The sequence below is a fragment of the Schistocerca piceifrons genome, chromosome 2, assembly GCF_021461385.2.
Source record: "Schistocerca piceifrons isolate TAMUIC-IGC-003096 chromosome 2, iqSchPice1.1, whole genome shotgun sequence".
Lineage (NCBI taxonomy): Eukaryota > Metazoa > Arthropoda > Insecta > Orthoptera > Acrididae > Schistocerca > Schistocerca piceifrons.
The window spans coordinates 958,367,229-958,392,521 of NC_060139.1; the positions used below are offsets into that span (position 1 = coordinate 958,367,229).

General features: G+C 39.8%; 1 protein-coding gene across 1 annotated transcript in view; it reads right to left on the reverse strand.

The window, feature by feature from the left end:
- Positions 1-25,293, reverse strand: part of LOC124774921 — a 143,860-nt gene that overhangs the window by 51,384 nt on the left and 67,183 nt on the right. The window contains exons 7-11 of the mRNA XM_047249597.1: positions 16,684-16,874; positions 15,384-15,547; positions 12,481-12,656; positions 8,473-8,629; positions 631-791 (exon numbers count right to left, since the gene is read on the reverse strand). Of these exons, the coding sequence (XP_047105553.1) occupies positions 631-791; positions 8,473-8,629; positions 12,481-12,656; positions 15,384-15,547; positions 16,684-16,874 (849 nt within the window). The remainder of the gene's footprint in view (positions 1-630; positions 792-8,472; positions 8,630-12,480; positions 12,657-15,383; positions 15,548-16,683; positions 16,875-25,293) is intronic.

Sequence of the window (25,293 nt, forward strand, 5' to 3'; positions counted from 1 at the left end):
CATTGTAATGAATCACTCACTAATTCAGTGTCGCACAACAGAAACTGGTGAACTGCTATACAATCCAGAACCATCATCTTGCTTTGAAGCACAGAAGCAAATGCTCCTCTACTCACCATACATCACAGAGTGAGCAGATCAGCAAGGGTGCATGACCACTATCAGTGAATACTCAAAGCACAGAAAAATGTCAGCTGGACTAATGAGTTGTGTACACGCTGGTGCACACTGATGGTACAGTAACAAGTTACATTAATTCAAGAACTGATGCAACCTACTTGCCAACAAGGTATTGTTATGGTAGGTGGTGGACATGTCCCCCCTCAGCACATCTAGGATTGCAATGGGCCACGTGCACATACCTTGAACACAGCTATTAACTAATTATTAGTTACAGGCAAAGGTGCAGCAGCTGTGGATCAGGATTAAACCCCCAACAATTCCCACATCTTGTGGAGTCCATGCCATTATGTGCTACTGCCATCATCAGGTAACTGCTCAAGAGCAACTTAAAATTAACATGAAAAACACCCTTGTTTTTTAAGTTATGCAACTTTATTCGACTAAGATGTAAAAATTATAATAATGTATAAATAAGAGTAATGCCATCTTTGATCAGTATACACAAACCTGAATTGCAGAATAAATGAGATCGTCATAGTCATTGTATCGGTAGCTAAGAACAGTCTGACGCCTCTGGCGTAACTGGTAAACTGGCTCAGAGTCATCAGATGATGAGGCAGAACTAGATGAACTAGATGATGACCTCCTTGAGCCAGGTACAGAAACTGCTGAAAGAGAGAGGGAAACATTATTTCAACAACAAAACAACTGAAATCATGCTGTGAAGTGAAGTGTGTGCAGCATTTTCCTTGCATCTTACAATAAAGAAAATGGGTTTATCAGAACATTGCAGCAGACTGTATATCCAAATGCACTCTCCTGACAGATTTCAAATGTGTATCAGAGTGAGGTTGAACCTAGGCATTTGTTTCTCATGGATAATACTCTGCTCTACAAATCATCTAAGCAGGTAAGGAATATGAATTTAATGCTTCATTACATTGTATCTCTTGCAAGTTTTTTAAACTATATACAACCTTTATTGCATGCCTCACTGAACTGGTTTCTCTATGAGGAAATGTGTGAGGCTGAAGCCTAAGTGGAATGAAATTTTCACTTTTTGGCAGATAGCACACTTGGTGTAACCTTCATGAGTGTGACTATCTGGTAGAGGCTCACCACTGAAGACAAAGATTCTAGCTGTAGTCCTGGTCTGCCCCACAATCGTAACAGATAAAAACAGATTTGCTGAAATGCATACATGTACATTTCTATTTTCCTTGCTTTTTCATTATTAGGAAAAAGATAGGTGGGAGGGGGGGGAGAGGAGTAGTAGTAGGCTTAGGAAATTTGATTCCATGCTGTGATATAGCATTTGTGCCTCAGAAAATTTCGTTACACAATATCTTAAATGAGATTCATCCCAAAGTCAATTTCACTTTAGTAATGGAGTGAGGTCAGTCTCCCGTAACTAGATACAGTGATCTACAGAAGATCTGACAGTACTCCAGGGCATGGAGTGTATAGAAAGCTCACGAACACAAGTTGGTATTTAGATGCAACTTCACACTGCCATCCAGCCCAGAAGCAATCAGTGTTCAAAACAGTCCCTTCACGTACCGTCTGTACCAATGACAATAATGGCTCGGAATCGAAAATGGGGTTCTTAAAGGAGACAATGAAGGTCAACAGCTACTATAGCTTGTCCATAGACAGGGCTTTCAAATGAAATATTATTAATTATGCTTATACTGAGTGTCAAATAAAAAACTGTCTTTTCCAGTCCCTAACCAATTTTCATCTATTTTATCAGAAAATCTAAAAATTTTGTTGATATACAAGAACATAATGGAGCCTATACTCAGAATTAAAATGAAAAATAATAAGACAAGGAGATGGACTATCCCACTCCTTTTCAACTGCGTCTTGGAAAAGGTCATTCGAGAGTGGAGAAAGTTGTTAGCCCAAGAAGAAACAAATGAAGAGCAGTTCAGACTTGGTCCTAAGACTAAAATGGTGTACATTGACTGCTCGGCCTATGCAGATGACCTGGCCATGTTTGCTAACAACATAGAGTCAGCAGTCAACAAGATCAATAGGCTGTCAGAAATTGCTGAAAAAAATTGGACTCCAGATCTCTATTCAAAAGACAAAATATACGACGAACACCTGTGATGGACCTGAATGGAACACCATCAATCTGGGAAAAATCAGACTAGTTAAAAATTTCAGGTATGTTGATGAAGTCATCCAGGAGAATGGATTAGAAGGACAAGCAGTTAATGTCAGGATGAGGAAGTTAGACCAGGCATACCAACTGATAAAGAATAACAATAACAAAAAGTCTATGAGTATTGGGGGCAAGTTTCGACATTGTAATACAGTTTTAAAACCTGAGGGCTTATATGTGTTGGAAACTTTGACCACGAATAGACAAGGCCAAGCTGAGCAGCTGAAAAAGCGAGAGCGTAGGATATTAAGGAAAATCCTAAGTAATAGATGAGCTGATGGACAATGGTGAATGAGAGCAAATGAGGACTTGTACAGCAAGACAGAACCTATCACAACACCCATTAAGAAGACGATTGTTATGTTACGTCATCTCATGAGGATGGACAGTGACTGACTTACAAAAAGAATATGGATTTTCGTCCAATCTAAGAACACGATGTAGTGGTTAATAAAAAAAGAAAATAGAGAAGAGAGACCGTGAAAAAGGGAAAGAATGAAAAGCAAATCGGACTTTGTATTACAGAAAAGCTATTGGACTTCGTTATTCGGAAAAGCTATTGTTGGGGTGGTCCTTGTGGCGTTTTTGAGAAAAAGTTAAACCAATTTCCACTACAAAAATTATTGAAAAAGAACAGAGAATAACAAAATGTAACTGACAGGGGGAAATGGCGTAGCTTAGAGTTCATTCTTTACCAGGTTAACATGTCTTCTTTCGTGCGGCGTCCAGGTCATCAAAAATCTCCTTCAATTCTGCGTGAAAAGTTTGCTCCGAAATCTTGTGATCGTCCAGGAATCACTAATTTATACCAATTAAAATCATCTTCATACTGTATGCAATTTAATTTACTTTGCTACTCTCCATCCTCCGAATTTCATAACAACGTCCACAATGTCTACACATTAATAAGTTTTTTCGTCTTAATCAGATCACGTCTGCCTTAAGCTTCGGCTATCAAGAGACAATAAAAAACGGATAGAAAAACAAAAAAGAGTTACAATTTTAGTATTTTCTCCGCAGTCGAGCGCTCATACCGCTGCGACGGCACAATTCATGTCTGAGGGAACGAGAGCAGCGTGGTGAAATTCAAAGTCCCGCTACAATGAGGCCGAGATGGTTCGAAGAATGTGAAAAAGATCTTAGACAGATGGGTACCTCAGAGAGAAAAATTCCTGACAAGAACAAATTTAGAAGATTGGTGAACAACTACCAAGGTTTTAAAATGGAATCAACATCCAAAAGATGGAGAAGACCTTTGTCTTGAAGAGCATAAACAGATACTTCTTGGTGGGCTCAAAAGATCAGATTCCCATTACATTCAATCACTGATGCTCTGCCACCAGACATAGCATTTTAAAGACTGAGCCACGATGACAGAGGATCAGACACTGCTTATTTCCCATACACAAACTGTATTGTCAGGTCATTTTTATAAAATTGGCAGGTGCTCACAAAAAAGTCAACACACGGATTCTGCAGTCTCTGATGCAGTGTGCACACATCACATTACAATCTGGCAGTCTGCACATAATGTCCTCCACACTAGCCAGCAACGGCCACGCCTGGTTGGCTGGGCTGTTTCGTTGGACTGGGTAAGGGGAGAGGAAGGGGCAGGGTAAGGAAGATGGTAGGAAATGCTGAAACAGCTGCAGCGGGCAGTAAATGCAGCTCTGCACTGAGTCATGCAGAAGGCAAGCATATGCCTCTGCTGAAAAGCAAGTCGAGTACTGTGCCTTTTCCAGGGTATTTTGGCAAAATGGAAAGATTCCCCAAGTTTTCCAGAACAAAAAAAAGTCTCTAAGTTTTCACGGTTTTCCAGGGTGTGAGACATCTTGTAAAAAGAAAGATGAAGTATTGTCTTCTCTCTCTCCTAGGTTACCATTAGTTTCTACAATTACTGACCAAGTCAGCAGAAGTCTATGATAAAATGGTGTACAGAAGTAAATGAACTTTTCCCAACACAAAACGGACACCCCAGATTCCCTCATCACTGCGGGAGTCTATGAAGTGACATGAGACTAAGGCAAAGTGTATATATGTGAATGAAAATAAAAATAATTATTAAACAGCATTAACACCTCATGCGGTTTACACAAAGTGTGAAATCTATGGTAACAGAACAGCAGGAAAACTATGGCCAAGACAACAAATTTAACAATATTCATATGCTAGCCAAGGACAGCAACAGTTACAGAAGTAAAGTCAGAGAAGTGGTTGAGATTTCTAAGAACAAATGTGATTTAAATAGGAAAGATACCTATATGCTTCCAACTTTGTGAATCCTACCAGCTTTGTGACCTCCCACCATCGAGGAAGTTAATACGCAGTTATGGAAGCAAGGAATACAAATGATCTGGAAGCCACTTTTGCAACACATTGATAATACTTCGATAAAACATTTCCCCTCTCTTGCTCTGCCTATTTTGCTTCTTATACAATGACAGTGGCCAACCAATTGTAGCCAGAATAGCTCCACTTCTTTAGAATAAGTGTAAAAAAGCTCACTCTTTTAGGTGTATGCAATACTGCTCTTTGACAGTGTTCAGCTAACCAAAAACACTAGTAAATCCAAAAGAAGTTGCCAGACGAGATGTCAAAACACTGATTGTGTAGAAAGAAAATGAAGAGGAAATGGACACAGCCTAATGACCCACATTTTATCTTCAACGACAATGGTCCCGAGAGCTGCAGACTTACATCACGATTAAAATTTTCCATTTCTAACCTAGAGCTACGAATCACTGACTATGAGAAAGAAAGATTGAAGAAAAACCCAGCAGGCAAGATGAAGTACATTACAATGATGAACGGTAATACATAACATATGAGACTGACGAATACCAATCAAATTCTCAAGGAAATGTATAATATGGAACTAAAATACTGTAGACTCAAAGGACACCAAAGACTGAGATTTATCACATGGTGAAGATTGGTGTACATATGACAGAAAACAACTGTCCCAGCACAGAATAGGAAGCAACATACAAAGTTAACAGTTGGTGGAAAGGCTTATTAAGCCAACTTTTCAAACAGATAAAAATACATAGAAATTAATCAAATGCTGTTTACAAACGATGCAATGTGAACCAAATACATAACAATATGGTGCTAATATTCAAACTATAGCAAGGACCTAATAATTTATTTAAAATGTGGAGACAGTTTTACAAATGGGACCAAAGCTTGGATGCTAACAAAGCCTTGTACATTTGTTAACTTAATAAAGAAGGTTTGTTGTAACACATGAAGTACAAATTATTTTGATGGGTAGCAACATTTGAATAAATGCATTTTGTATTAACACAACACTTTTTCAATAAACAACAATTCCAATTCCTGGAGATCATGAATTTATGAACCTTGTGAGAATGAGCACAATTAAGGAGCCAGTGAAAGAACATTGCAGCTTGGGTGGGGATTCAGTAATTGAGATGAGAAGGAGCATCTGCTGGATTTCCATATGGTGTGAGCGAGGACTGTGTACATCTTGGATGCTTCCTTTCTTCACAAACTTTAACCTCAGTTTTCTCAAAGTTGGCAAAATTTGGTTTCAGGTACCTTCCCAGTACTGTCGAGGGTGATCTTGCAGAAGTTATTGCTTCAGCTTTATTATCAGAAATTTTCCTTTTTATGTAAAGGGAACATTTGAAGTCATTAGACTGGTAAATAATTACAGTGGTCCTGTCAGTCTTACAGAGATTTGCAATTTGTTCAAGTGACTTGTCCCAATATTAGATAGGTTGTGTTCTCGCTTAATGTACAGCTGCCCTCTTGTCAGAATGTAAAATTAACTCCATTAAAACACAGTGTTTTTGAAATACAATATGTAGGTCTTTTCTCCAGAGTACAAGGCACTTAGTCAGAGGAAAATGTCCTGTACAGAGATTGGTCTATATTGTTTTGCACTAACTGTGTGTCCAGAAGATGGAATGGCATGAGTCAACAGCTGATTTCCTTGCCTGTGGGCAGCTTATTGACCATCATTTCCATTCACTCTCCATATTTCTTGATGCTCCGGCTCAACAATGAGGTAAGGGCACACAGCACAATTTTTGATTGTTAAATGCGCCATATCTATAGATAAACTTTCTAATTTCAATTTCTCTGATTTCACTGTGGGCAATTTAAAACCAGAATTTCTGTCGAACTCTCCAGCCTGTAATTATTATTCACAAATGATATATGGTTGCTCAAAGAAGGATAAAAAAAAAAAAAAAAAAAAAGAAACCAATATAGGGATAAGAAACTCTGGACAGGAAGACATTCTCAGAAAGCCATGCGTAAAGCTGTTTGAGGATATTGCACCTTCAAGTATTATTTTAAAAGCTTTTTTAAAAAATAAAATGTGAAATAAAACCTCTTATGTGACATTTGCACATGGCCTGCTGAATGACTGCCCCCCAAAACGCCACTAAAATCATCTTTTAACACTGCTACTGGTATTACCTACAATTGTATTATCTAACTTCTTTGTCTGTTTTTACTTAACGTGGCTTCTTTGTCACCAGGCTCTTTGATGTACAATCTGTGTAAATGTTTTATTCATTATTTATGACCATTTACGTAATTGTAATTAATCTATGGATGTATTTTCAAAAGTAATATGCTGTAACATAATGGAAATGTTAAAAATTTTGTTGTAATACTGGTTCATGCATAAGGCATGTAGGTTTGCAATCCCGTAAAACATGGAGGGAAGCCCCTCGGCAATGAAACAGCTTGGTGGGAATAGAAAAGGTGGATCTGGTGATTCAACTGCATGGCTCCTTAATGGTAAGAGTCGCCGGTGGCCAGCAGGCCGAATATTCGCATCTTGTGAACTGAAAGACGCAAGAAGAACTTCAGCAATATATAATACAGCCTCATATGCGCAAGTAATTTGGCTAATTATTCATGGCTTACTTTGGTTAGCTCTTTAATACAAAATTCTGATGCTCAGAAGAGAATTCTCAGAGCTTGTTACACAGCAACACCCATGGACAGCTTTGCCACCTTTTTTGAATACCCACAGGAGATCAGCACTGCCACCACCTTCATCTCAAATTACCAACTGAGTTCTGTATAACTGCATGGACCAGTGATGCAATTTCTTTTTCAATAATACATTTGTGTTTTGTAAACTTTCTATTGAGCCCCGTATTTTATCCCTCGTTGGTTACCTAGGCAGGGTCCAATTCCAAGTTCTGTGATACTTCCAAAGCAGTTGCCTTCTTTAACAAAAGTTAATAAACTCTGTGGGGTTGTAAAGCACATAATTATTTAGTGAGCAAAAGTTTTGAAATACTTCACACAATTTCTCCTCTTGTGTAGTTCATGTCAAGCCACTGGTTCATTACTTATTAAATTGCACTACTGCCTTGTATCTTACGAGCAAAACAGAATTTCAGTATCAGATTAAGTCAGTCCCAATAGTGAACTTTGTTTATGGATCGTGCTGGTACTTGGTACAATTTTGCCTAATTAGTCTGGCAACCATTTCCTTTCACAAAATTGCAGTTTACTTAATTACTAATAGAGCCTTGGTTCGATTCCCATTTATTCTGTTACTGTTTCCTTTCAATAGAAATCTTTAGAGAAACAAAACCAATTCGATACCTTTCCATACATACAGTCATGGTCACAAATTAAAACCCGTTCACAGTAGTAATGTTATCAGTCTGTTGCCAATTCAGTAATAGCCAGTAGTGATATAAAATGAGTAGCTGTATAAATTCCAGGACACAGACACAGTGGTAGTCGACCAACTCCCTCGAGGTCTGTCTCTCACAGTTAGTGAAGGAAATTATATGAAAACTACTTGTACATGGATGGGCCTTCCCACTGCCAGGAGGAGAATTAGCTTCTTTACAAGAATCAAGGCATTGTCCTGTTTTATAAACAAGTTTCTTCACTACATGTTATAGTGTAATTATTCATGACCTAGTGATATGTCACAGATGATGTCAACTCCAGCACCTGCACTGAGAAAGGACAGTTGTAGACCTCATCATTTGAAGAACTATATTTCCAACCATTCACCTCAGTGATCACTCACAAGTGGCAAAAGGCTAGATCCTGGCTGACAGTAATACTCATTTAAATTCAAGAGGAGATTTACCAGCATACCATAATGACATAATCTGTATGTGAGATCTATTGTTATGAAAATATTACATAAAAATGCTCTGGTCCCTCACCTTCTGGGTCTTCCTTTTCTGATTTGTTTGGAAGCACATTGTCTAAACTAATTCCAACATATGCTAGTCTTTTACGCCTTAGTTCTTCATTTTCACGGCGTTTCAGTTTGCTATCAAGATCTTTTAAACTTTCTTGGAGGTTACCAAGTAATGTAGCCTAAAACAGAACAATTTCACGGATTATTTTTGTTAGTTACATGTTCTATAGGTTATTAATACACTATGTCGTAATGACATAAGAACATAAATCACTGAATCACCATTTAAATTGAGCTAAACAAACATATACAAGAAAAGATGTGATCAGACATTACACATTGGATTTAGCAAGAGAACACCCTTCATATTTATATTTTTATGTTGGTGGTGTACTTGTATGCTGACTACACAGTACCTGACTAACTGTGCTGTCTAACTGTTTAATCCCTTGCATAATGATAAATTACTTTATGCTGAGTTTGGTCGTATAGATTCCTTAGCAGAATTGGACAAAATGTTGCATGTAGTTCAACTGGCTAGCTAGCAAACCATATGATTAATGAAACTCATGCGGCATTTTGTAGTGTGGATGGGAGTGTTCTGATTAAAATGATTAAAAACACAATGTGCCTGTACCTCCCCACCCTCCTCCATAAAAACACACACACACACACACACACACACACACACACACACACACACACACAGTAAATCTAAAAAATAAATCAAAAACAAAGATTCCATGACTAACCAAACGGGAAAGCGCTTGTAGATAGGCACAATAAAACGAACAAACACACACACACAAATTTTCAAGCTTTCGCAACCAACGGTTGCTTCGTCAGGAAAGAGGGAAGGAGAGGGAAAGCTGAAAGGATGTGGGTTTTAAGGGAGAGGGTAAGGAGCCATTCCAATCCCTGTCCTTTTTTCCCCAAGGTAGTCTTTCCGCTCCCGAGATTGGAATGACTCCTTACCCTCTCCCTTAAAACCCACATCCTTTCATCTTTCCCTCTTTCCTGACAAAGCAACCGTTGGTTGCGAAAGCTTGAAATTTTGTGTGTGTGTTTTTGTTTTATTGTGCCTATCTACCAGCGCTTTCCCGTTTGGTAAGTCATGGAATCTTTGTTTTTAATATATTTTTCCCATGTGAATGTTTGTTTCTATTTTATTTATATCATTAAAAAATAAATCACTTAGACAACACTACAAGGAAAGACAATTATCAGTCCGATAGAGGAATTATTGGACAGCAGCAAGGTCTATAACACAAAGTGTTAATGATTTTGCCTCATTAAATGAACTATTCTTAATCTATTTAACGAGGTACAGCCTTCTACACCTACAAAATGCCAGCTGAGTTTCATTAGTAATTCAGTTATCATGGCGACATCTTTACAAGATTGAACTGCTATCAAAATTTAGTGCAATTTTGGCAAAGAAAGCAATCTGACCAAACTCAGCCTAAATGGGTCCCCCATCATGCTACGGAATAGATAGTGCACTGTGCCAAGCACCGCGTAGTTAGCATACAAGTACACTGTTGTTGTTGTGGTCTCCAGTCCAGAGACTGGTTTGATGCAGCTCTCCATGCCACTCTATCCTGTGCAAGCTGCTTCATCTCCCAGTACCTACTGCAACCTACTTCCTTTTGAATCTGCTTAGTGTATTCATCTCTTGGTCTCCCTCTACGATTTTTACCCTCCATGCTGCCCTCCAATACTAAATTGGTAATCCCTTGATGCCTCAGAACATGTCCTACCAACCGATCCCTTCTTCTAGTCAAGTTGTGCCACATAATTCTCTTCTCCCCAATTCTAATCAATACCTCCTCGTTACTTATGTGATCTACCCATCTAATCTTCAGCATTATTCTGTAGCACCACATTTCAAAATCTTCTATCCTCTTCTTGTCCAAACTATTTATTGTCCATGTTTTACTTCCATACATGGCAAAAGTCCATACAAATACTTTCAGAAACGACTTCCTGACACTTAAATCTATACTCGATGTTAACAAATCTCTCTTCTTCAGAAACGCTTTCCTTGCCATTGCCAGTCTACATTTTACATTCTCTCTACTTCAACCATCATCAGTTATTTTGTTCCCCAAATAACAAAACTCATCTACTACTTTAAGTGTCTCATTTCCTAATCTAATTCCCTGTCCGCCCCCGGTAGCTGAATGGTCAGCGTGACTGATTGTCAATCCTCTGGACCCGGGTTCGATTCCCGGCTGGGTCGGGGAATTTTCTCCGCCCGGGGACTGGCTGTAGTGCTGTCCTCATCATCATCTTATCACCCTAATCGACTGTGGGTCGCCGAAGTGGCGTCAAATTGAAAGACCGGCACCTGGCGAACGGTATGCCCGACGGGGGGCCCTAGCCATACAGTTAAATAAATCTAATTCCCTCAGCATAACCCGACTTAATTCGACTACATTCCATTATCCTCATTTTGCTTTTGTTGATGTTCTTCTTATATCCACCTTTCAAGACACTGTCCATTCCGTTCAACTGCTCTTCTAGGTCTTTTGCTGTCTCTGACAGAATTACAATGTCATCGGCGAACCTCAAAGTTTTTATTTCTTCTCCATGGATTTTAATTCCTGCTCCAAATTTTTCTTATGTTTCCTTTATTACTTGCTCAATATACAAATTGAATAACATCAGGGATAGGCTACAACCCTGTCTCACTCCCTTCCCAACCACTGCTTCCCTTTCCTGCCCCTCGACTCTTATAACAGCCATCTGGTTTCTGTACAAATTGTAAATAGCCTTTCGCTCCCTGTATTTGACGCCTACTACCTCCAGAATTTGAAAGAGCGTATTCCAGTCAACATTGTCAAAAGCTTTCTCTAAGTCTACAAATTCTAGAAACGTAGGTTTGCTTTCCTCAATCTATCTTCTAAGGTAAGTCATAGGGTCAGTATTGCCTCACTTGTTCCAACATTTCTATGGAATCCAAACTGATCTTCCCCGAGGTTGGCTTCTACCAGTACAAGTACACAGTGCGAGTACACTAACAACACAAAAAATTAAAAATGAATTTCATCATGAAAATTTTTAACTAGATCAGTTGATCAATTTGTAATTAACAACTTTTAAACAAACAAAGGAAAATCTAGGACGTAATACTGACAGTATTATGAAAAAGGATAGAGTGCTACTTACCAAATAGTCGAGATGTTGAGTCACAGACAGGCACAATGTAAGACTGTTAAACAAGTAAGCTTTTATATAAAAGACCTCTTTCTGAATTAGACAACAATCACACATTCAGCAGATCCAACTTGCACAGTCTCTAGCTGCCAATGCAAGACTCAGAGTCTGGTCTCGGCAGCCAGAGAGTGCTGCATTTGCGTGAATGTATGTGTGTATGTTGTCTAATACAGAAGAAGAGCTTTTGGCCGAAAGCTTACTTGTTTAGCAGTCCTTTTTGATTTGCCTGTTTGCAACTCAACATCTCTGCTTAAGTAGCACTCTATCCTTCCCATAATATTGTCATAACTTTAAAACACATTTATATAAGATATCCAGTATAACTACCATTATTTTAAATAATGGTTTCCCAGAGGATTTCTGAGATGTGATATTAAATTCCTGGTAACTATGATAATACTACAAACATTTTACAAGAATGCCTTAATAAATGTAAGGAACTTTTATAACCAACACTAGGGATGTGCAACACAGACAGCATTATATTTTTCAACATTTTCTAAACAACTATACCAATAAAAACTACAGACTAATGAAACATTAACATTCCTTGCAAATAAATAAATAAATTTACAGTGCAGCTTAAAACAAGAAGAAGAAGAAGAAGAAGAAGACAAAAATGAACAGTAATGACAAAAATATTAAGACTAATTATTTGTGATCAAGCGAGGAATTCCAGGGAGGTATCTGTGCGTGAACCATTTCTGAGTGTCTGCAAAGCCGCATACCAAATTATGATTCTCTTTTTATCCACATAATGCCAGGTATTATTTTAAAGAATTGTTTTATTTCTCTACTGTAAACTACTTACATGTTCACAAGGTGGACAGAACCAGTCACCTTCAGGAATTACAAGTAGCGCAGGTCTGAGACAAGATCCATGCCAACCAGAATCACATTTATCACAAAGCAGAATCCATTCAGGATGATCACTTTTGCCACATTTTTGGCAAGCATGTTTATCTTCCAGTTCTTCAGTTTCAGTATCTAAAAAATGTATTACAGATAAATTACTAGAACAAAAGACTCTAGTACAGCAAAATAAAAGTTATGAATTACAAAGTTTAGTTGGAACATGGAACATACTTCATACGCCACCTTACTATGTTTTATTCTCACAAGAGGAATACTGAATTTTAGAATCTCAAACAAGAACATGTAATTTCAAAAATAACTACACAAAAAGACTTGCTGGTCATTTCAAATGTTTTTAGTTTCTTTGGCTTCAAAATTTCTCAATTTGGTCAATTAAAATTAGCAGCCAGCAAACCAACAACCTTCTCAACAATCATAAAATCCTAAAATGAACACCTATTTAATATGCTGGATGAAAATCTTTGGCAACCAAAATAGCCTGAATCTCCCTACGGGTTGTTTCCAATGAAACTATATATCGCTTCTCACAAAGCAGCTGTTATAATTCCTTGAGGGGTGATGGTTTTAGGATAGCAATAGAAAGTGGAGAAACCCTAATTACGGTATAATCTGAAGTACCCTCTATTATGCACTTCTACTAGACTGCCGTCTCCACAAGAAGGTTTCCTTACATTATTTACAATGATTAACTACAAGAAATGAGAATTATAGTGAGTCTACAAACTGAAGAGTAAGCAGATGAGTACCCACTCTCTACCCAGCTTCATCACAAGGAGCACCTATAGGCTGCTTCACAAGGTTATAATGACCCTTTCAAAGCACCCTTTAAATCGGTCTCCACACAGTGCACAGACCTGCCTTTGGAGTGTTCATTTTTAAACAAATGCATTAAATTGATATGGAATACAGAATTAGTAATTACTATAACAAACAGAATAAACACACATGAATGGAATCTGCATAAACCAGTATCTGCTGTGCTGCACTGCTAGATGGTACACTGATTCTTAGTCATCCTGTACAGCAGTTGCAACATTTCTCCTGGAAAGGTCATTACCCACATTCTTCAGTTTACAGATGAATTATGGTATGGAGGAAACCACACAACCAAACAAAACGACATTGCAGTTTTTTTTTTTTTTTTTTAAATGTAGAGATGGATTAAACCTTTGTAGCTGAAAAGAAAATGACAGGTTGGTTGGTTGTTTTGGGGAAGGAGACCAGACAGCGTGGTCATCAGTCTCATCGGATTAGGGAAGGATGGGGAAGGAAGTTGGCCATGCCCTTTCAGAGGAACCATCCCGGCATTTGCCTGGAGTGATTTAGGGAAATCACGGAAAACCTAAATCAGGATGGCCGGACGCGGGATTGAACCGTCGTCCTCCCGAAAAATGACAGGCTGACAACAACAACAGGGTGTATACATGGACAGGGAAATAAAATTCCCAGATATTTCCCAGTTGAAAATACACTTTCTCCCAGGTGAAAATACACTTTTTCTGTGTTAAGTGACAGTATACTTCTCTTCAGCACTGTAAAATCCTTTGAATGTTTATGGTTTTATACACTGACGTAGAATTTCCCAGCACTTTAGAAAACGAAACTCAGGGGGAAAAAACACGTTTTGGAAAGATCTTTGATGTACAGCAGAATGTACGCTGCATATTATCGTGTTACGAAGGTATAAATTCAAAGGTATAAATTCGAATTCCACCAAACACCATATGTTACTTTCCGAAGCATTGAAATCGAAATTGCGACATGCTTTGTAAGCCACTCACAGCTCATGTCACGTAATCTCGCCAGTTGATGACAGCATAGGACACGTGATGTAGTCAGCCAATAGCAAGATCACTGTAAAGTAGCACGAACACACAAATAAGAAAAGTTGATGGTTTAAATTAATATATGTAGTGTTGCTACAAGAAAAGCAAAGCTTTCACTCATAATATTGCTCTTGAAGATTAAGAAGCTGCAAGAGAAGCTAAGCTTCCTCATATAATGTTTATCTTTTTTGCACGTTACACTTTAAGATACATCAGTAGTTTTTAATAACGATGTAAATCTCTGATTTCCTGGTCTCGAAGTTCTTCTAGATGGTCTTCCTCAAAGAGTAGTTTTTTAAATGAGAGTCAAAGGCTCTGTGATTTAAGAAATTCGTCGTACATTCTCGTACATAGTTCATCTTGCATAAAACGAAATTTACTTTGAAAGTAATGCTTTTCGAACCACCATTCGCGGTATTTTCCCATGACCTGTTAGAAATTGGTTCGTTTCAGCAGTTCCACAGAGAGCCAGATAACAGGCGTCACTGCACTTGTGCAGTTACGATGACGCAGGAAGCCTGTACGTTCGTACATGTAAAACATTAAAAGATCTTTCATTATGTCATAAAAGAAACAAGAAATCGGAGGATACTTCAAGAGCATCGGAATTTTGTGAACCATATTAAAATGCATAATTCGGCTTAAAGTGCACATTCGTATGTCCAGATTCGGATGTAAATTTTCTTGAGTACGAGTACTGCATTATCTCATGTTTGATTCTTTATTATGGCATAATGCCATATGAGCTAGAAGACGGAAAACATGCACTTTAAATGCAGCAAACAGTTGAAAGTAGCCAACAGTGTGAGATTAAATACTTTGTTTCAACTAAATTGAAGGCCTTGGCAGAAAAGATTAATAAAATTAATAAGTAGCAAGAAACCTATCAGTGCAACAAAACAATAGCTAAAGTATCTCAAAATCTATTTAACTAATCATCAACATCTGGAATCTAATTTATGATATTCACTAACTAGCATTTCATGAATAGGCATACAGCAAATATTATTACCCTTCCGTGCAGTTCTGGCCCTGCGCAAGGGAAGGTCTTCTGTAGCGCCCTCCTCTAGGTCGGATTCTGGGGAAAATTCATGATCTGATTTGAACACAAGCTCGGGTTCTTCCTCCTCTTCTTCCTCTTCAGTCTGTAACAACTCTTCTTCTTCTGCAGATGAACTGTAAATTGTATTCAAAAATTAACCCCAAAGTCCATCATTTGAAGCTCATACCATCAACACAGTACTTATAACCAATTAAGGTGTACCACTTATATCACAAACTTCTTCAAGTTACTAAGCAATAAAATCTTTACAGTGTCTAGTTTAAAGAGATCAGTACAGCAAAAGGACAGAACAGTTACATCATCAAAAAAATATTGGAATGTTGAAATGAAGACATAAGAAATATGCCTCTGTTTACATCACTCCAGATCATTAATATAAAGAGGTATGACCTCCCTCTCCCTCCCTCCCCCCCTCTCACTTTCTCTTTCTAATTTTTGTTTGGGAAAAAAAGACAGCCTGCTAAAATTTACAAAATTTTCAGTTTTTGAGCTAACCAGTATTGGGAAATAAACTTTCCATACAAAGACAGAGATCTTTCTATTACTTTGAGGTTACAAAATCAAAAAATAAGAACAGACACTACGTCGAATCAGCAGCTGTAATAAACCTTATGTAAGCTGACGGTAGAGGGGGAGAAAGGAAAGGAAAGGAAAGGAAAGGAACTCATGATGTCGGCTGCATTGAGACTTTATGTGAAGTAAGTGGTACCAAATGAAAATTTATAATGGACCGGAATTCAAACCAGGGATCTCCACCTTGCTGGGCAGCGCGTTAATCACTGCACCACCTGTACACAGCATTTATCACAGCTGTGTGGACTACATTGGTATACCCCTCAGCCGTATCACATTCCCACCCTGCACCACCTATCTGCAGCCCCCATTCAAGTCCTTCATTCTCGCTACTTTAAGATTCCTGATGGAGGTTGAACATGATTGTGCATTTGCACTAAAGGTGGTGGATTCATAGCCCATTGAGGCAATTCAATTATATGAATGCGTAATGTCTGTTCTTTTGGATGCGTTCGAAAGAACAGACCCCATGCAGAATCTGCAGCTGTAATACATATTATGTAAATTGAAGGCGGAGGGGGGGGCTGACTCCACATAATGTCCCAATGCAGCTGACATCATTAGAGACTTCTGTTTCCTTTCCTTTCTCCCTCTTCAAAATTAAATTTACATAATATCTTAAAGTTAAGACTATTGGCAGAAATGTTATTTTAAAAGGAAGAAGCCTTTCATTTACCTCGATTCTGATGAAGACTGCCATGGGTTATTTTCATTAAATCTTGCTAATCCATATTTCTTCTTGCGTTTCTTCTTCTTGTTGGTCTTCTGTTGCTGTTGTGGCTGCAGTGACTGTTGCTGTTTTCCTTTCCTTTTTGAAGTAGAAGCATCAGCATGGTCGCCCGTAGTATAATCTTCATCAGAATCAGTCTGTTAAATAGCAAATTATAAGACTCTCACTTATTATTATAAAAAGAGAATGCTTTTCACTAATACTGTCAATTTTTCTAGAAATTTTGAGATATATAATGCAAAGTTTGGCCTCACAAAAAATAAAACATTATTACAAGCAATAAAATGGAAATTAAATACGATAAGTACATGCATTATAATTTGCTTTAGTTTCTTTACAGTTATGTTTAGAAGCAGAGGACACGCTCTCATCAAATAAATGAGGCAGGACCTTTGTTACCAATCATCGATGAAAACAACTGGAATAAGGCTGACACAGAACATAATCAATCATTTTTTAACATTTTAAGTTTCTTGGTTTTCCCTGTAATGGATCAAGGAACAATGAGACTGTAATGCATAATTCTAAGGATCTACAGCAATCTGTCACTCCTAAAATAACTGGCTGTTGCATCTCCTCCCTCAGTAATATTTAGTTTATGGATCAGAACAAGAAGAAATGGAAAGAATTAAAATGCTGTTCCAGTCCTTATTGCAAAATAGATAAACATGAACTAATAATATTTGTAACTGACAAAGGCACAACAAAAAAGAAGTTACACACCTGAAATGGTAGCAAACATAAAAAGGCATGTTGTTACCTTCAGTCCAAAAGCTGATTTGATACAGCTCTCCATGGGAGTATAACCTGTACAAGCTGCTTCATCTTTGCTTGGCTATTACAACCTGCATACTCTTGAATCTACTTACTGTAGTCAAGGCTAAGTCTCTCCCCTGACAACTACGCCCCCCCCCCTCCTCCTCCCCACCCATCACCCATTCCCCACTGCCCCTTCCGTCCATTACCAAACTGAGCACTGAGCATTCCTTGAAGATTCTGAATAAGGGCATTACCAGCATCAGATATTGAGTGCCTGCTGTGCAAAATGGGGAGCTGTTGTGTGCTCATATGAGCCATCATTACTAGCACCTGACAGAGTGTGAAAGGTGCCTCACTGTGGGTACCCATTTGACAGGCTGGTCAAATTGTGCAGTATACAGATATGTGGGGCATTCAGATACGACAGTGGTCCTACGTTGGACTGCATGAGAATATTACACCAGACATACCAATCATTAAGGTTCTGGTTGACCACGTCTGACCACCATATGGTAGGATCATTTTATTGTGCACTGAGCCATCATAACCCCTTCACATCTGCACCTACCACACGAGAACAAGTAATGGACTCCCTGCAACATTCTGTGTCATCTCACATCATTAGTCAGAGACTAACAGCAGCTGGACTAGGAAATTACTGTCCAATGCTTAGGCTGCCATTAACACCACAACACAAACAGCCACAGCTGGAGTGGCACTGTGAATGGCAGCACGGACTGCTGATAAATGGTGTCGCATTGTGTTCAGCAATGAATTGCAGTTCTGCACTGCAGTTTTTAAACAGAACAATGCCTTTCCATACATGGCACATCACTTATTTTGCTGCCCAAATATCAAAGCCCATTAAACTTTCAGTATCTCATTTCCAAAACCCAATTTCCTTCACCTCGCTCATTAAAGACATAAAATATATTGCCTGATAAAACTGTAAAATTTGGGGGGGCAGGTGGAGGGGAGGGGGGGGGGGCATTATACTGAGTAGTAGGAGGAAGAGGAGACTGACGGAGGGGTGAAGAAAAGTAAAAAATAAGAACATGAGAGAGAAACTGTGGAATGTCATTGAAGGGCTGGGTCACCATGATTCAAACTAAACTGTATGATACTCATACAAAAGAAAGAAAATAGTATTCCCTTTATTACACAATTCTGCCCTCAGGATTAGACTCCACAACTGTTATGCCAAAGCAGTGAACTCCTTATGTTAAACTCTGAAGTATGATTTAAATCCTCAAGCAAGGTCATCAGTCCCTTGATTAAAAGAAAATTCAGCTGAAGTTAGTGACGTCAGCCAGAAATTTGACAGAATGATGACAGTGTATGAGAGGGGTAACAAAGAGGCACTTTACGTAATCTTGATGCCAGAACTAAGAAATAATTTAAATAGAAGTAAAAGTATATGGGTCAGGGTAGTATATAGGTCAGAGTGTAAATGATGGCTCCTCCAGGCCTCATCTGTGGCGAGAGACCCTCCCACAGCCGTCCCACACCTGATCCGTTATAGACAAAAGTGTTAAAGATGGGAACAGCACACATTATTCACAAGAGTGCTAGCTGTCAAGGGGGATGGGGGGTGAGAGTACACACTTTTAGACATTTCCAATGCACTCAAGATTTATTGTCGTAACAGTCCATATGGAACACATGAAATGATCACAGTTACAGATCATTAGCACAAGCAGTTCTGACGTACTAGGTATCGATCCCTGCTGAAACACCCATATAAATACACGATGTGGCCTCCGCAGGCGACAATGCAGGCACTGACTCTGGCATTCAGTCAGTTGTACAAATGGCGAATATTGTCCTCGTATACTTTTTCCACAGGTGCTGGACCTGTTCACGCAGTTCTGTAAGAGTTGCTGGACAGCAAGTCACACAAGTCACTTCTTGTCCCATTACATCCCATACGTGCTCGATTGGAGACAAGTTTGGAGAGCGTGCTTGCCAAGGAAGTTGCTGTACATCTTTCAGAGCATGTTGAGTTTCACGGGCAGTGTGTGGGCGAGCATTAACCTGTCAGAACAGCACATCACCTTCCTGTTCTGAAAACAACAAAAGAATGGGTCTAACAACATTCTGCACATACCAAGCACTGATTAGCGTCCCTTCCAGAAATGCCAAAGGTGAACAAGAGTTGTAGCTTATCACACCAAGAGCATAAGGCCAGAGATGGGGCCAGTGTGTCTTGGACGAATGCACTCTATGAGACAGAACTCACCAGACCTACGTCGTACAAACAAGTGATCATCACTTGCATGCAGGCAGAATCTGCTTTCATCGCTGAAGAATATGGCACACCATTCCATCTTCCAACTGATCCTCCGACGGCACCAGTCAAGCCATGCACATCGATGCTGTAGCGTGAGTAGTAGTCTCACTGCTAATAACCAGTTCGCAACAGTTCATGTTTATACATCTGGGTTCAACAGCAGTCTTATCTGAGGTGCAGTGGCTATACAATCTACCACTGCTGCCCTTACAATATGACAAGCCTGGAGAGCACCTGTGCTGTGTGGACATCCAGAACCTCATCTCCGGAGAATGTTAACGTGACAACTGATGCCAGCATCGTTGCACAACTGACACACCATATCCAATTTGAATCACAATTCTTCAAAAGGACCATTCTGCCACTTGGAAGGCCACAATTTGACCCCCTTCAAACTCACTCAGTTAGCCATAGGAAGCACGAGTGTGTATCCTTGGCATGGTTGCTTCACAGTTCTACACCACACTGAGCCTTCTGTCTGTGAACATTCCCTACTAAAGGGTAGACAAGATGGTGTTCTGGTAGCTATGCCACTATGGTACCTGTTGGCAGACAATGTTGAAACCATTATCAGTACATCCACTAACCCCAGGTGGCATATTCTAGCACCGGATTAAAATCGACATCATCTTTCCAGTGTAGTAATTGCTTTTCTTTTTCTTCATAGCAATGTAGTGTGTGGCAAAAAAGGGACTAGCCATATCCAAAAGCAATTAAAATAGTGAAAGTAGGATGACCAAGCCAGTTCACAAAAGGAGGGAGCACTGAGAATCTGCCAGACCAATCATGTGCCAGGAGATGCTTCAGTCCCAATCACCTTGCCCCTGGCCAGAAAGTGGTTTAAAATGTTATATTTGGGAATAAAAACCATTTTTAGTGAGAAAAAAAGAATCAGCTCACTATCCACAAGTCATCACCAATGTTAGAGGCAGAGACTCTAGAAGACCACACTCAGCATGGAGAGCCAGGAGGGTACACTCCACCAGGATCTCAGCTACTGTCTGTAAAACTCCACAACCACACAATGGCTTGTTACATAAAATAAAACTATGGGTCATTCTTATATAACCAATGTGGAGGATAGTATTCCTTCTACGAGGAAGGAAGCAGTAGTCTCCTTGGTAGTCTGAAGTTTATTAAAGGTGACAGTAGCCCACCAGCTCATCTCTGAGTATGGAGAGATCTTATTTGCACCTGCAAATCCACACCAGTGATTGTCAAAGCAAATGTTGGGCAAGTAATCACTCCTCTAACTGAACAGTTGGCCAGTTCATTTCCCAGGAAGCCACTAAATTACTTGGGGACAACTGAACATGTAATAAGACTGTCAGAGAACAACATGAGTAGCAGATACCACAAGGTGACAAGAGTAACATTGATCATAGCCTGGAGACTGATCATTGGGTCACTAGAAATTAAAACACAGCTGACGGATGTCTGTTTAATGAAAGAGGGACTCAACATACCTATCAGGCATACAGTAAAAACATATGTAGTTCCTGATTCACAGATGTACAAGCAAACGGTTTTAGAGTGATCAGTGTAAATTAAGGTACCACCCTAATGTGTAAGTGTGAGTACACCGAGTGTTGTGTTGCTATGTGTGTGTACTTAAGTCAACTGCAAACTATTTCAGCATAGGCCAGCCACTAGAGGCCACCTGTAGGAAGTGTGCACACAGTAGCATCTCCACCGTGCTGTTTAATGGTGACTAATGATTATATACAAATGAAGCAGTGCTCACATACTCTCTTGATGTTCTTTTAGCTTGAACCGCTCACATCAGTTGTTGTGTCTATTGCTTGTGTTGTACATTCTGTGTAATTATTTTGTCTTGTTACGTGAGGAGTCACAAAAGGCTTATTTCCGTTATTGTTCAGAGGTTTATGAATGAACTCATATTTGTGTTACATCAGTTTCATGTATTACTTTGCTACTACACACCTGGTGATGATTTTGGAATGGTTTCAGAATGTGCAGTTTTTAAGTGCTGTTTCAACAGGTTTAGTCATTATGGATGCTGTGTTACCGACCCTGCTTGAACAGCTTACTTCGACAGTGACCATTAACAGACAGAGTACCATTCAACCACCATTATCCACCCACTTGTCCTCTGTATGATGATTCAGCTGAGAATTAGAAAGCTTAAGAGAACACTGAGACAGCATTTTTTGGCTTTCAATGTGAAAGACTCGAATTTGTGCAAAGCCTTATTCCTCTCATGCATTCCACCTAAGGTATAGCAATTACTGTGTCAGCTTGCCCCTTTACAAGAACCAGTAGCTCTTACTTTTGATCACATGTGCAGTTTATTATCCAACCAATATTGCAAACAAATGCATGTCATAGCTTTGCGAGTTGAATTCTACCGATATGCAAGAAACCCAACCAGTCGTACATGGTCTGGGCAGCTGAACTTGACGGCCTTAGAAGTAACTGTCAATTCATTGCTGATGCGCACAATGATTCTTACGCAGATTCTATGGTGTGCGACCCAATTATCTGTTTAGCTCCGGACAAGGAAGTGTGCCAGAAAGCTTTATTCTGTGAAAAACCCCATAGGCAGAAATTCTGCAAATAGCACAATCTTTTGAAATTTCTCGGGCAGGGGGTGACCAAATTAAAGCTTAGGGCGACGTGGCAATAGTGTCATAAGATGTTCCCACTGGGACGACAGATAGCTTGCACAAGGAAGTGGCACTGGCGGTGGTAAATGTGTGGGCCCAGTGCAAAGCAAACCAAGGCCAGCCCAAGCTGCGATAACTGCCACAGCACCAGCTTCTTCATTTTCTGTTACCATCTTGGGGTTTCTGTTTTGTCCAGCACGAATGTTAGGTGCGCCCTATGCACTCTGCTTCTTATAATGTTTACCAGAAGAAAGGACAGATTGTCTTTGTGTATCATTCGTCAAAGGTTGCTCAGGGTATGAACATGGATGTAAACGGTCTGACTACAATGCTTGTGACTTCTTACATGTTGTTTATCGAGTTAAGTGCTTTTCCTCCAAGTGCTCAGGCTACAGGTCGAAACAGGTGCTGCAGTGACATTACTGAATTCTGACACCTATGTGAATTTAGGCTCGCCATCGTCTGCACCAGTCACGTGGAAGCTTTCAATTATAACAAACAGAACATTGTGCTGTTGGGACAATTTATGGAATCTGCCTCTTACAAGTCAGTGGTTTGTTCCATTACATTTTTGGTACCTGATGATGCTGATGTTGAAAACTTATTCGGGATGGACATGTTTCGGGCATCTGGACTTTCTATCACTGATGCAGTTCACCTTGTGTCCGATCAAGTACCATATTCTCAATAGGAAATGCTGTGTGAGGAGTTTACAGACTTGTTTTAGAAGGTGCTGGGTGTGTTACAATTTTTTCTGTTCATATTTCTTTGAAATCCACAGCTTCGCCTCATTTTTGTCATGCACATCCTATTCCTGTCACCCTTAAAGATCAAGTGGAAGTAGAATTGGTCAGACTTCAATCTCTAAGGGTTGTGCAACCTGTTGCGGCTAATGAATGGTTGTCTCTGCTGGTTGTAGTTTGCAAGCTGTCACAGAAACTTTGGCTCTGCTGTGACTTCAGTACGATTGTCTACATGCAATCAATCATGGATACATATCCTCACCCAAGCCAAGAAGAACTGTTGGCAAAAATATCGGGAGGCCAGTACTTTTCTGAAACTGATTTGTTTGAAGCTTATCTGCAGGTTACTGAGGACAAAAGAGTCTCGGCGGGTTCTCGTTTTGAACATTCCTCTTGGTCTCTATCAATATTTGTGCCTTCCTTTTGGGGTGGCTAGTGTCCCTGCTATTTTCGAACAATTTTTAGAGCATCTGAGTATGTTTGTCCCAGGTTCTATTAATTATCTGGATGATATTGTTGTCAGGGGTTCCTCCATGGCCAATCACTTGAAAAATTTGCATGCTCTGATTTCTGTCTTAAAATCCATAGGCTTACACTATAACCTCTCGAAATCTCAGTTTTTTCAACCGTCTACTGTTTATTTTGGGTGCACGGTCTGGCAGGATGGGGTTCGCCCTCTACCAGACCACACCTCCGCTGTTATGTCTATGCCTTGCCCCTCATCCATGAAGGAGCCTCAGGCTTTCCTAGGTATGATAGCCTACTGTCATAAATTCCTGTCGGGGGCGGCCACATTGTCCCACCCGTTGCATGCCTTGTTACACAAGAATGTACCTTTTTGCTTGAGCTCGGTTTGCGAACATGCTTTTCAAATGTTGAAAACCAAACTACTTTCGGACCCTCATTTAGCTACGTTCTCTCCGAACCAGCATGTAGTTTTGGCAACTGACCCCTTACAGTACGGCGTCAGTGCAGTCGTAGCGCACTGATACGCCAACAGCTCTGTGCAGTCTTAGCACACAGATATGGCAACAGCTCTAAATGACCTGTTGCTTTCACTTCTAAATCCCTCACTGTGTTACTCTCAGGTGAAGAAAACAGGCTCTTGACCACAGTTCATGTTTTTTAGTATGGTTCCAAGTTCCACCTTGTTACTGACCATAAACCCTTGGTTTCCTTGTTAAACCCTCAAACTTCCTTGCCTGACTAGGTGGCACATCACCTAAAACACTGGGTGCTGTTATTGTCTTGCTACAATTATGAAATTCAGTTTCAACCAACGTCTCAACATGTCAATGCAGAAGCCTTGTCCTGCCTTCCTGTGGGTCCTGATCCTGACTTTGATTGTGAAGAATTGCTTTGCTTCCCTCTTGATATTGAAATGCAGGCCACAGTTGAGGGTTTCCCAATTACGAGCTCGTGCACAGCAGCTGCCATTTTTGCTGGCAAGGTTCTCCACAAAGTGGTTCGATTTGTTCAAATTGGTTAGCCTGATAAACTACGGGTCGAGCTTCAGACCCCCTACGTAACTATTTTTCCTTACAACACTGTTTCTGTTTTTGATGGTGGTTTACTACTGTCCATGGAAGACCTCTCTCCCAGAGAGCCGTGTTATGGTGCAAGGTTCTCCACCTTCTCCACCAGGGCTATTGGGGAGTTTCGTGTACTAAACTGTTAGCTACAGATATGTTTTTTGGCCAGAGATTGATGGCGAAGTTGACTGTTTTGTCATGACTTGTGAGCGGAGTGCCCAACAATAGGCAGCTTCCAAGGTGTCTCTGTCCCCCTGGTCCGGTCCACACCAGCCATGGGAATGCATTAATGTAGACTTTACAGGTCCCTTCTTGAATTCCTATTGGCTCTTGATTGTGAATGAATTTTCCTCGTTTCCTTACATTCTTTGATGTGCGATGATGTCAGCAGAAGTTACAATTCATTAGCTTTTGAGGTATTTTTTTCCCCCCCTATTGAGGGGTTGCCTTGTACCTTATATTCCGATGATGAGGCCCAGCTTGTTTTCCACACCTTACATTTGTTTTGTTCCTGACACGGCATTCATGATGTTATGACTCCACAATTCCATCCTCAATTAAATGATAAGGCAGAATGACCAGTGCACACATTCAAGGCCCAAATG